General features: G+C 45.1%; 1 protein-coding gene and 1 pseudogene across 2 annotated transcripts; both read left to right on the forward strand.

The window, feature by feature from the left end:
- Positions 1-552: 552 nt before the first annotated feature.
- Positions 553-2,470, forward strand: Hilpda (hypoxia inducible lipid droplet associated). Of its 2 annotated transcripts, none has more exons than XM_023702863.1 (2): positions 553-647; positions 1,597-2,470. In XM_023702863.1, the coding sequence occupies exon 2, from the start codon at positions 1,651-1,653 to the stop codon at positions 1,843-1,845; it is 195 nt and encodes a 64-aa protein (XP_023558631.1). In that variant the 5' UTR covers positions 553-647; positions 1,597-1,650; the 3' UTR covers positions 1,846-2,470. The 2 variants fall into 2 exon arrangements, with proteins under 2 accessions (XP_023558631.1, XP_023558630.1); XM_023702862.1 differs by having other exon boundaries at positions 553-645; positions 1,583-2,470.
- Positions 2,471-3,509: 1,039 nt separating this feature from the next.
- On the forward strand, positions 3,510-12,745 carry LOC101580567 (annotated as a pseudogene).
- The last annotated feature ends 717 nt before the right edge of the window (positions 12,746-13,462 follow it).

Here is a 13,462-nt window from a genome sequence, read left to right on the forward strand (position 1 = left end):
CCTCGGATCTGGAGCGGGATAGAACGGCACCTAAATCCTGATTCCTGTAAGAAGTTAAACAATTTCCACTCTTCGGGCCATGAAACGGAGAAAATAGGGGTGTGGTGGGGGGCTGAAGACCTCTGGTAACCTGCACTTGGTCAGTTCTCAGAAAAGTCTCACTGAGGACCGCACATCCAGGCGAGGAGGCGAGGAGCTGGGTCACCCCACGCGCCTCCCGCCGCCGAGCTGGGGGGTAAATCGGCTTCCTGACCGCTTTAGTCTCCTGCAGCCCTAACAAGCTCCACCCGATCACTTCCAGGCGCGACTCTGCGCAGAGGATGGGCCGCGGACGTGCGCGCCGGCGGGCGCGTGCGGCTGCAGTGCGCCTGCGCCTGCGCTCCGGGGGCGGGGCAGCCGTTATTAGGGGCGGGGCCAGGGCTGAAGCCGGGGCTGGACCGGTAACTGGCGTCCGGTCCTCGTGGCAGTCGTGTCCGCGCAGGGCTGAGTTCCTAGAACGTCTCCACTGCTGTCTGCTGCCTGCAACCTGCGACCTGCGACCTGCGACCTGCGACCTGCGACCTGCTGCCGTTTGTCCGACTTTCGTCCGGACTCTCAGGATCTGCTGCGACTGCGAGCGCGCCGCTCCCGGATCTTCTCTTCGAGGTGAATGGCTCTGGTCTCCCCCGCTCCAGATCCGGGTTCCCGGCTCCCTGCCCCCAGCTCCCTGGCCGCGTGCGGGGCGGGATTCCCCGGGCTCTCACTCAGGGACTGCGGCGCCCGCTGCCCTCCTCCGCGACCGCGTCCCCACAGTCAGCCACCGCAGCCCTGTTTTTGTCCGTAGTACAAAATCCCCGTAGCCCACCCGACGCCTGACGGTGTTGTTGGGCGGCGTCCCAGCCAAGCCCTCCCGAAGCACCCTTAGCATCGCCTTCCCGTCACACGGCTCATAGCGAATTGTGGCTGCAGCAGCCCAGTGAGGGCAGGGTTCGTGTCCTCCGAGCCCTGGGTGGCCCTGGCACCTTCTGGGATGCCTAACACTGTAAGAATTGAGGATGTATTTGTTGGATAAGTGAACTTGATAGATTTGACTCACAAAATTATTTTGAATCCCAGAAAGTTTATGGTTAACTAGAATCTTGACTTTGGGAGAGCTTTCTAGGCGGGTTGCTTTTCCTGGGGCATGTTCCTTTTTGGTGTTTTTGAGTCAGGGTCTTGCTGGGTAGTCAAGGCTGGCCTTGAACTCCCGATGTAGTCGAGGCTGGGCCTGACCTCTTGGTAATCTGCCTGCCTCAGCCACCACCAACCACACTCTGCTCTAGGCGTGTTTTTATCGTCTCTCCTTACACCACGAACTGAGTAGGCCTCCTCTTACTAAGGCACTTGCGCAGTAGTAGCACACAGGGTGCCCTGCACCAGCCTTTGAGTTGGTCTGAGAATAGAGGATGGCTCTGCAGCCCATGAGGTTTGTGGTATACACTTAGAGATTCTCCGTTGGGAGAGCACCCTGCTGTCTGTCTCCCTGGCGCACTGAGCCTCTTTCTCAGCTCTTGGGAAGCCCAGAGAGTTGTGGCTGCACATTAACCTCTTCCTCTTTTCTCAGGACCCAGAGTACAGCCAGAAGCCAAAGGCAGCTCTGCTACCCTACAAAGGCGCAACGATCTTTCAGCTATGAAATACATTTTGAAAATGTACCTGCTGGGTGTGATGTTCACCCTGCTGTCTGTCTGCTTTAGGCTCGTGGAGTCACTGGAGGGATTACTGGAGAGCCCATTGCCTGGGAGCCCCTGGGCGCTCAGAGGTCATTTAGCCCACACCGAGCTCCCCAAAGCCCTTCCTGATCACCCATCCAGAGGGGTGCGATAAGACCTCCTTTGGCACCAGTCATGTCTTGAAACACTGACCTCAGTGTGCCCTACCAGGTGCCTCGGCAGGCAGGCCCACAGGACCAGTGTTTCCAGAAAACTTAACAAGACTGGGACAGTCTATGTGGATGTTCTTTGCTCTAGAAAAGAGCCTGTTGAGTATAGAGGTGTAAGTGGGCTGCCTTTGCCGGTGGAATGGTATCTTCTCTCCCCTTTCCCCAGTGACTCTTGGCTTTGATGTCCTTGGCACCGTGCATCTGTCACCTCTGAAATGGGGACTCATGTTGCAACTTTAGCTGTTGGTTTCAACCTTAGAACCTGAACATCTGCCAAAAGTTCCTTTGGACCTGGGTACTTTGTGGCTGCTTTGGCTGTTCAGTCTCCCATGAGAACTCCTCTGTGAGCATAGCAGTTGAGGCGTACCGGTTGTCTAAGAAGGAGCAGGATGGAATATCAAGTGTATCATTTCACATTTTTAAATTCATCCAACATAGTTTGTATGTATTTGTATATATTGGCCTGAAGGGGACAGTGGAATGATAACAGGCTTTTAGGATGTGGGTATTACGGTCACTATGTGGCTTAAACTAATTTTTCTAATACAATAAAGTCAAATATTTCTGTGTCATGTTGACTTCTTCCCTTAAAGTAGTAAGTAAGGAAGATCTCAATTTATAGATCTAAGGTTTAACATCTTAAAACTTTGGAGCAGGAAAAGCTTGAAGCTCTTTAAATGGAAACCCCAGAATTTGGGCATGGGCAGTTAGGTTTATGGTCTGTCCATCACTTGACTGAGCCTAGGCCAGGATGATTATAATCAGCCCTCCATAGCCAGAGTCTGCACGCTGCACAGTGAGATTCAGCCGCCACAGATTCTTTTCTTTCTCAGCTGTGCTGAGAATCAAGCCTGTGGCCTTTCACATGGTAGACTTTTGTTTTTGTTTGAGACAAGATCTCACTCTGTAGTGCATACTGGCCTTAAACTTGCTAATGTAGTCCCGGCTGGCCACACACTTGTGGCAGTCCTGCCTCAGTAGTACAGGCGTGCCCCGCTACACTTGCCTGCGTGCTAGATTTAAGTGCTGTATTACTGAATTACATCCTTCAACCCTCAAAGTATCTTTTAAATTGGTCTTGTCCTGATAGGTACAAACTTGTTCTTTCTCAGTCCGTAAAGAATACAGCACCTGTTCACATAGCATTTATGTTGTATTAAATAGGACCAGTAATATAGAGATTTAAGGTATATGGGAGCTTGTGTGCAGGTTATACGGGCATAGTACGCCATGTAACATAGGGGACTTGAGTACTCACAGAGGGATAATTGTGTCATCCTCTTGTGACTCTCTCCTGACTATAAAGAAAATGATCCATTCTTTCATCCCCCAATGATGAATCTTAGAGAAAGAAAACCAGTCCAGGAGGCCTGGGCGTTTTGTTTTGTTTTGTTTTAAACACATTCTAGCACATCTTTTATCCACCAGAATGACTGCTTCCTTCTGGTTGTTCTTAGAGTCCGCTGATAAAAGTAAATCTGCATCCCACAGATGATTGTTTCTGCTCTCTGGCCCAAATCTTAAGGTAGCTTAGTCTTAAAAAAATGCAAGGGATTTTGTTTGTTTTTCTACCTATGTGCCACTCCTGCATTCCTTGCCCTATGTGTACATGTGCGCACTCCGCTTCTGGTATGTGAATGTGGTAGGCATGTGAATTTGGGTCCTTACTGAGGAGTGAGCCCTGGGCTTTTTTACTGAGCTACATTTCTGGCCCTTTTTTAGAATTTTTCATTTATTTTACTAGCAGTGCTGGGAATCGAATCCAGGGCCTTCCCACTGATCTACAACCACAGTCTGTCTGTCTGTCTGTCTGTCTGTCTGTCTGTCTGTCTGTCTGTCTCTGTCTGTCTGTCTGTCTGTGTCTGTGTGTCTATCTGTCTGTCTGTCTGTCTGTCTATCTATCTATCTATCTATCTATCTATCTATCTATCTATCTATCTAATTCATTTCTCTCTCTTTCATTCGTTCATTCATTCCTTCGTACCACAAATCCAACTCCTTGACCTCACTTGCCAGACAGGCGCTGTGCCACTGAGCTGTGTCCCCACCCCCCAGTTACTTATTTTGGTTTGAGATGTTCTTGCTAAATTTGGGCAGGCTGGGTTTGAACTTGAGATCTGCCTGCCCCAGCCTCCTAGAGTGATGGGATCACCATGCCCAGCTTTATTTATTTACCCAGGGTCTTCTGAATCACACCTAAAACTGGTAGAGAAATGTAAACATCACCCAGAGATTGTTAGATTTGATCTTGATGTTGCTGGATGGAATTCTCAGGTGGTTTCTTGGCAGAGGCATGAGGTATGCCCACTGCAGCTGAGATAGTGAGCTGATTGGTGTGCTGTATTTCTGCCCCCACCTCTCAGACCCTTGATAACAATTGTACTTCCTGATGACCTGTGGGCCAGTGTGGTTACCACCATTCCTGCTAATGAGTTGTGAGAGTGATGATGTCAATTTGAGGTAATATTTAAGTGTTAATTCCCAAGCTGCAAACCTGTTTTTCTGTCTGCTGCAGTCATCATGATTGCTTTGTCTGGAATGGATCCATTAGTGCACTTCATGAGGGGTAGTGACTGACACAGGGTCAGCTTGTTTAGAAGCTTAACACAGCAGGGGGCCAGGTTCCTCCCTTTATGAACATCCTGAGCCTCTGCAAGAGGAGGGCGTGGAGACGGTGTGGGTGTAGCCTGCATACAGTATAAGAGGAAAAGGGCTTGTTTCCGCCCACCCCCACTTCTTGCTTTTGTTCCTTTTGCTGTCTTCTGCTGCCTAGAACTGTAGTCCCCGTGCCAGATCACTCTGCCTTGGCGTTGCTGGACTATGAAACCTCTGCAAACTGTGGGCTAAATAAACCTTCCCCTCATTTTGGGCATCTGGTATTTGTCTCAGAAAGGAGGAAAAGTAAGTAGCACTTGGGGATAGGGGGCGCCTGGCTGTCTGACAGGGAATTTACAAACCTGTGTTGTGTTGAGCTACTAAGGTTTAGGGGGCTTTATTCCTGCAGTGTGACTTAACCTATCTGGGATGGCTTATTTCTTTTCTTTCTTTTTTTTTGGCACTACAGTTTTCCCTCACTTATCGTAGAGGTGACACTCCAGATACCCCCGATAAGTGAAGTAACAACATTATTTTATTTTTTTGTCACTCAAAACATTTTTAATGCACATTTTAAAAAAAAGTATTCATCTTAAAAATTGTTCTGCAATCCAAATATACAACAGCTTGGTAAACAACGTTTAGAAAACAAAAGTTAATTGGCCAAGATAGCTCAGCTGGAAGAGCGTTAGAGTGAAGAAAACAAAAGCTAATGTAAAAAGACAGAGTAAAACAACTACAATAGTACAGATTTTTATTTCTCAGATTCTACAATTTTCTTACTGCATCATCAATGTCAAAAATCTGCTCCTTCAGCTGGCTCCACTGTTCTGAATTTATTTATTTATTTTGTGTGTGTGTGTGTGTGTGTGTGTGTGTCCACCTCAGCCCACCAGGGGGTGGGGCTGGCTGGCATGTGGTGCTGGGGGATTGAACCTTGGTCCCTGTGCTTTGCTAAACTTGTTCCAAGTAGGTGCTTTAGGCCACTGAGCCATCTCAGCAGCCCTTGCCCTGGATTTAAAGAAAGCCTTTTCTTCCTGGTTTCATTTCACCTTTTGGATCCATCCAGTATTCTCTCATCTATTAGAACTTTTCCTTTAAAGTCCCTAACACTGACCTGTCTCATTTTCCCAATCTGAAGCACGTGATCATCTCGGCTGCTGCTGCTCTGCTTAGAAGATGACAGAGCTCTTGAAGTGTCACCAGTCTTCTGCTTCTTTACAGGCTTTTCTGGAGCAACCTTGCTCTTTCCTCTTTAACTTTTTGTCAACTTCACTGTCAGAATCACTGCCTGAAGAGCTTTGAAGAAACAAGTTGCTTTGATTTAGGCATTGCTCTGCTGCTGCAGTCAACAGCCTCCTGCTCGCTCAAAACTCTATTTATTTTATTTTTAAAAATCTTTTATGGGGGCTGGAGAGAATAGCTTAGTACAGTAAGCGCTTGCCTGGCAAGCACAAGGGCCTGAGTTCAATTCCTGGTTCTGCCAAAAAAAAAAAAAAAAATCTTTTTTTATTTATTTAGTATAGGGTCTTGCTATGCAGCTCAGACTCATCATGATCCTCTTGTCTCAGCCTCCCCAGTGGGGGGGTTACAAGAGTGCGCCACCAGGCCCAGTTCCAGTGGCCAGCATGGTGCACCTGGGGTCCCAGGACCAGCACGGCATCTGACAACTGGGGATCAAACTCAGGACCTTGTGTTTGCCATGCAGGCACTTGGACCACCGAGCTATCTCCCCAGCCCTATTTATTTTATTTATATATATTTTAAGGCTTTATAAGCCCTTCCCACACTTATAAAAGTACTTCTAATGTTCTTAGCCATTCGCTAAACTTGTTTTTTGTTTTTTTTTTTTTTAGTTTTATTTGTGTATGTGTGTGGCCAGCTCAGCCCACCAGGGGGCGGGGCTGGCTGGCATGTGGTGCTGGGGGATTGAACCGCGGTCCCTGTGATTTGCTAAGCTTGTTCTAAGTAGGTGCTTTAGACCACTGAGCCATCTTGCCAGCCCTCGCTAAACTTGTAAACCTACATAATTTTAACAACACACATATGATGTATGGTACTGAAAAATCCCACGATATAGTGGAAATCTGCGATAAATAATTTGGATTAATATTTTTGAAAACCTGTGCAACAATGAGTCTGGAAAATAATGAGAAACTACTGTACTGGGAATAGAACCCACTACCTTACACTTTCGGGACTGGTACATGGCACACAGTATCTGCCAGAAGCCAGGCATCAACTAAGAGCTGATCACTACCAACCTCAAATAATGTACATAGGATAGTAGGGTGCATATCAAGTAAAAACAATGTGTGATCTTTCTGCAATAGGATTTATGTAGGACAGAGGATAAAAAAATTTGCAGACTAAAGGGAGATATAAATTAGGAAGAGCTTAGAGGTTCTGATTTATTTTATTTATTATTATTTGTGTGTGTGTGTGTGTGTGTGTGTGTGTGTGTTTAGGGGAGGATCTACAGGGTCTCACTGGGTAGATAAGACATAGTGATCCTCCTGTTTACAGCCTCCCAAGAGCTGGGATTACAGGTGCCCACCACCACGACCAGTCTGAGATCTTGAATTTTTAAAAATGAGGTTTATGGCCCTGCTGGCTGCAGACAAAAAAGGACTTCCCAGTGGAGGGAAGAATGTGAGCAAAAACGGGTAGGTGAGCCCTATTCTCAAGCACATTTAAAATCTAATCATTGTTAGGTGCAGGCCTGAACTCCAGTGCCATCTAGTGGACATGGAGGGAGAAGTGACTTTAAATGTGCTATGTGATGTTTTAATTTGAAATGTTGCTGAGGCTATGTAACTTAGTGAGAGATTGATAAATTTGATAATACATTACTTCAACACTTTTACTGTTTGCTTTTAGGCTTTGTCCACACATGTGGCATATTTCTGTATTGCTATAGTGTAGGCTGGGCGCACACCCATAATCCCAGTACCCCGGAGGCTAAGGCAGAACCTTTGAGTTCTAAGCCAGCCAAGGCTACAAAGGGAGTTCAAATTTCAGCCTGAACCACATAGTGAAACCCTGCCTCAAAAAAACCCCCAAATAAACAGGCTAGTGTGTATGAGTGATTTTTGGGCTTTTTGTAATGAGGTAGCTGAGGTAGCTGTCAAATGACTCACTCCAACCTTGAATTTTGCTTGACAGTCAAGCCAGAAATCTGACTTGAAAATATTGTACAGGTCAGGCATGGTGGGGCATGCCTGTAATCCCAGCATTTGGGAGGTTGAGGCAGGAGGATCAATGGGAGTTGGAGACCAGCTTGGGCTACAAAATGAGTTCAAGGCCAGCCTGAACTGCATAGTGAGACCCTGTCTCAAAAAGGCAAAAAAAAAAGCCATGAACTTGTATGGGCCAAGAATGAGCCACACACTGCTTAGATACTTCTGTCTAAGCACCGCTATTGCTCAGACAACATATAGTAGTTGTATTAGTGCATCAAAACACTTGTTGCAGGGCTGGTGAGATGGCTCAGTAGTCTAAAGCACCTACTTAGAACAAGCTAAGATAAGCAAAGCACAGGGACCGCGGTTCAATCCCCCAGCACCACATGCCAGCCAGCCCCGCCCCCTGCTGGGCTGAGCTGGCCACACATGCACAAAATAAATAAATAAATAAATAAATAAATAAAAACACTTGTTGCTCAACTTTTGTGGATAACCCACTATTGTGGTGGGCTGCTGGACTGTGTTGGATTGTTTTGCTGAATTCATGCACCTGTAGTATTTAGATACCAATGGAATACCCATTTCTGACAGGACTAAACAAAAAGTGATACAAAGGAAGGACCATTTTGTATCTGTATATGCAGAATATTTAGGATAGATACACAGCTACTTTTGCTTAATTCAATGAGAAGAAAGATTTGTACTAATAGTGTTTGGACAGGATATTCTGTCTGCATCTTGTAGTATAGATAACTACTAAGAAGATAACAATGTATTAATTATTGAGACTGTCCAGTTAGTTTTGAAACTGTCGCATTGATATTTGTTTCTCAATAAAATAAAATTTAAAAAAACCTTGTTACTATGTTTTTTCCACTTTATTTGTATAAAATATCAGAATCATGGGTCCAAAGAAAGTTAGTGATACCAGCAGTAAAGCTAAGAGGAAAACTGAGAACCATGACAGAGTTAAAGAAATAATGGCAAAATTTGAGAAGCAGGTCACCCCTTGTCCAATCTATTGGCTGAATATAACATGTCTAGCTTGACACTGTCAACACTATTGGGGGAAAATGTGGTTAAACCAGCTAATATAGAGATAGGTGTGAAATCATTGCCCATGAAACAAAGGACCCAGACCATTGAAGACTGAAAAGTTACAGTTACTTTGGATAAATCAAAAAGAATTGAATGGCGACAGCATATCTCAGTCAGTGACATGAGAAGGCGAAACGCCTCCATAGTGATTTAATGAAAATATTGCGGGAGTGAGTGCTGAGCAGCCCCAAATGTTCAGAGCCAGCCAGGGCTGGTTTGAAACATTAAAAAAGAAAACAGACATATACAGATGGGGAAGGGGCCAATGCAAATAAAGTTGACAAATTGGTGGCTAAATTTGCTGAATACCTGGAGATTGAGGGTTTGTTCGACTGCAATGAAACCAGAGTATTTTGGTCCTTGCTTTTTTTTTTTTTTTTTCGGAACTGGGGATTGAACTCAGGCCCTTGCACTTGCCAGTGAAGCACTTATTCTACTGAGCTATCTCCCCAGCCCTGCCAGACTATTTTGGGGGAAAAAAATCCCAATATGATTGTGGTGAATTAATCAATGGTCAATTCGTAACACCCAGCTGAACTGAGGGGTGCTGCATATGGGAGGTCCACCTGAAGATTGTTGCCAACAGCATAAAATTGGAGGGATAAGATGGAATGCTGTTGATCCCCCTGGAGAAGCTTGTCTTGCTGGTTTTCCTGATATGAACTTGGCTGTTGTCATCATCAGGGGAGCTTGGAACCTTACTGTTGCTGAGGATGGCTGTGGTTCTTTTGCAGGGAGCTCTTGTCCTTACCTTGAGCATTGTTTTCTGGCTCCAGTGCAGATCCCTCAGCCTGCTGGCACAGATCCTTCACCCCACTGGCACACTTTCTAGCTTCCACCACTGACCTTTGGGCCTTCGCACTGCAGGTCCTTGATACAGACTTGCATGAGAATGTCATGGGCCCTGGGCCTCCAGTTGGACTCATGCAGGACATTGGCATGGGATCCAGGCCCTCAGCTGGATTCTTTGGGACTCTAGTACATAGACAGATCTCCCACAATCTTTGGCATTTGACTCTTTGGGCAAATATTATAAAAATAGCCCTGTAAATTATGTGTCTTATATTAAATCTTTTCCCTCATAAACCCTGATTACAACAAGGATCTTCATTACTAAAGAGGAAAAAGCATTGCCAGACCACAAACCTATGAAAGATAGGCTCACTCTGGTGAGTGGGAATGCTGGTGGGGCTTTCACTGAAGCCCATGTTAAGTGCGATGTGTAGGGCAAATAATAAAGTGTAAGTGACCAGGCAATTTTTCACTGAGTGGGTATATGAAGTGTTGGATCCAGTGCAAAAAAAAAAAAAAAAGTACTTGCAGGAGAGGAGGCTGCCTATAAAAGCACTCTTCCTAGTTCTGCATGGTGGCACACACACCCGTAATCCCAGCATTCAGGAGGCTAAGGCAGGAGGATTGCCATGAATTTGAGGTCAGCCTGGATTATATAGCAAGACCTTGTCTCAAACAAAACAAACAAAAATCAATCCTTTTAATGACAGTTTCCTGTTTAGCCTCCAGGCTTGGAGGGTGGTTTGAATGATAAATGCTTCTTCACCACTGTTAAGCTCTTGCTCTGGAACAGAACTGTTCTCATCCAGCCCATGGACCAGCAAGTCCTTGCTAATTTCAAGAAATTACATCAAAGCACTACTCCAGCATGATTTGAAATAGCCTCAGACACTAAGTTGACCCTTCAAGGGTTCTGGAAAAATCATTTCACATCTTCCACTGCACTGCAAGACCACCCCTCCAGTTTTTGTTTTCTTGTTTGTTTGTTTTTCTTTCTTTTTATTTAAGCTTCTTTTTCTCTTTTTGGTTTTGTACTGTTTGTTTTTGCAATACTAAGACTTGAAACCCAGAACTTTCACACTGACCAAATACTCCCAGTTGATTTCATTTGATTTTGTTTTGTTGTGTTGTGTTCTGTTTGTTTGTTTCGAGACAAGATCTCACTATGCTGTTCAGGCTGGCCTTGAGCACGTTTTGTAGCCCAAGGTGGTCTTGAACTTGCAACCATCCTCCTGCCTCAGCCGCCCAAGTGCTGGGATTATAAGCATGCACCACCACGCCTGGCTAGTGAGGACAATTATTGAGATGTTTCAATATTTGTAAGTATCCTATTGCATGCTAAGAACATATTCCATCCTATGTTTCTTATGAGAAACAGTGTTCCCAGGGCCTCAATAATTTCAAGGACAGGACCAAACCAAGTCAGCAAATATGAATTTTTTTTTTTTTTTTTGCGGAACCGGGGATTGAACTCAGGTCCTTGCGCTTGCCAGGGAAGTGCTTATTCCACTGAACCATCTCCGCCTTGAACTTGCAGTGATCCTCCTGCCTCAGCCTCCTCAGTGCTGGACTTATAGGCCTCCATACCAGTGAGTTTCCATTTTAAAAGGAAATGAAGAAGAGATTGATTTTGGACCAATTATTTTCCCATTTGGGTTTTTACTACTACAAACACGAAAATACCAAATTTCTTTAAACAAAAACAAGGCTTACCATGTGTGGGTGGTCCGATCTATTCCCCCGCTGTGGTGCCAAATCCCCCCACAGCATCCATCTGTCCTTAAGTCTGGCTGGTGCCACCTCTCTCTGTACTGCCCCTCCCCCCTCAAGAAAGAGACTCAGCCTGGGGCTAGCAAAAAGGTAGAGCAGAAAAAGAGATTATTGAAGACAAAACTTTCGGTCTAAAGCATAACAAAGCAACAGAAGGTAGTCAAGGCCATCTTACTCATCAAGTCAAATTTGGTCAACAAAATCCGCATTAGCTGGCACAAAGTGAGTGAACCTGAAAGAAGTTGAAGACAGATGACAAGAAGAAAGACATGCAGGAGCTCAGTGAGCGCTTCAAACCTGTACTTGCTGCTCAAAAAATAAGTAAAGGTGTAGATCCCCAATCTACAGAGTGTGCCTTCCAGAAGCAAGGGTGCTGTACTGAAGGAGGTGTGTGCAGATGGCCTGACTTGGGGGACAACATGTGAAAAATACAGTGTTTACGTTGGTGCAAGAGATGATGAACTTGAGAAAGATACAGTGGATAACCGGGAGGAGAAAAAACTGGAAGAATTAGTGAACAAGGAGTACAGTGAAGTGAAAAGAAAAAAACAAAAATTCAAACAGTATGCAAGCATTTCCTTGAAGCTATTGAAAACAACCAGTATGGCTGATTTGGGGTGTGATGGGGTATGTGTGTGTGTGGGTGGGTGTCTTCATACCCTTCCTCCTGGATTTGTATTGAAAAAAGAAGAGAAAGAAGATGAAATTTCATTAGAAGAGCTTGCCCTGGGGAGATAGCTCAGTAGAATAAGCGCTTGCCTGGCAAGTGCAAGGGCCTGGAGTTCAATACCTGGTTTTGCCAAGCAAACCCTTCATTAGAAGATCTCACTGAAGGAGAACATTCTGCCCTAGGTCCAAATGTTACCAAAATCACTAACATCTTTTCTCGCATGGAAGAAAAGGCAAAGACAAGAAAAGGTGATTAAACTTATGTAAGACACAGAAGGAAGGAAAATGACTTCAAGCAGAGAAAGCACTAGGGGTCTAATTCTTGAGGTGTTTGAATTCTGCTCAGGACTGGTCAGTGAGGAGGAGGAGGAGGAAGCAGAAGATAGGCGCTACACGCAAGGAGCAGGTGGGGAAGAGGCTGACGGTTCTGCGAGCGTAAATGACATCGCCTTAAGCCTGCACACCCCAAGGGATGGAGAGGAGACAGGCATCACTGCAGCCAGTCTCAGCACAAAGGGGCTGAGGGTCTCACTTCAGATAAAGATGAAAACAAACTCAGTGAAGCTTCTGGAAGTACGGCCCAAAACAGTGAGCGAAGTGACTTGGAGGAGGACAATAGGGTGGAGGGAAAGGAAAATAGAGCCACTGGGGCTGTTGCTGTTAGGAAAATCTTTGTATTGGGGAAGACCTGGACCAATTGGAAGAAGAATTAAACACACTTGATTTAGAAGAATAACAGCTAACAAGTGAAAGGAAAGATTAAGTCAGCTCAGCATGAGTTGAAATTATATGCATTTTTTTCCCACCTAGAATCAACAGGATGTTCATTCCCAAGCTAACTCTGGACAGCTTACTTTCCTCCCCAAAGGGGCCGTTCTCTTTACATCTTCCCTTCTGACTATAGCTACATCTTATAGTAAACCCACGATAAATTTAAAATGCAAGGGCCACTGCAGAAGATGATTTATTTTTTGGTACCAAGAATCAAACTCAGGACTTTGTACTTGATTTTTTTTTAATCTTTTTGAGACAGGGTCTCACTATACAGTTCAGGCTGGTCTTGAACTCACTTTGTAGCCCAGACTGGCCTTGAATTCACAGCCATCCTCCTTCCTTGGCCTCCAAGGTGCTGGTATCACAGGCATGTGCCACCGTGCCCAGCTCAGAAAATGATTTTTGTAATTGTCCAAATAGGAAGAATAACTGCTTTTGCAGTTCTTGGTTTTCATTGTGCTATTATGAACAGTGTAAATTTACATTTGAATTACCCTTCATTGGATGCAGTTTTCCTTTTCTTTGTGTTTATAAAGTTTAAAGACTGCCTTGGATGTGAGACTGTACTTTATAAAGAAAACTGCACATGCAGATTCAGTATTGTTTATCTTTGGATGATTAAATGGACATGTGAAATGGAATGTGAACCCCCAGCAGGATTACCTACCATGCCTTATGT

The sequence above is a fragment of the Octodon degus genome, unplaced genomic scaffold (assembly GCF_000260255.1).
Source record: "Octodon degus isolate 3935 unplaced genomic scaffold, OctDeg1.0 scaffold00160, whole genome shotgun sequence".
Classification (NCBI taxonomy): domain Eukaryota; kingdom Metazoa; phylum Chordata; class Mammalia; order Rodentia; family Octodontidae; genus Octodon; species Octodon degus.

What these genes read in the sequence shown, in the direction of transcription:
- Hilpda (XM_023702863.1), top strand. Translation starts at nt 1,651, where the DNA reads ATGAAATACATTTTGAAAATGTACCTGCTGGGTGTGATGTTCACCCTG.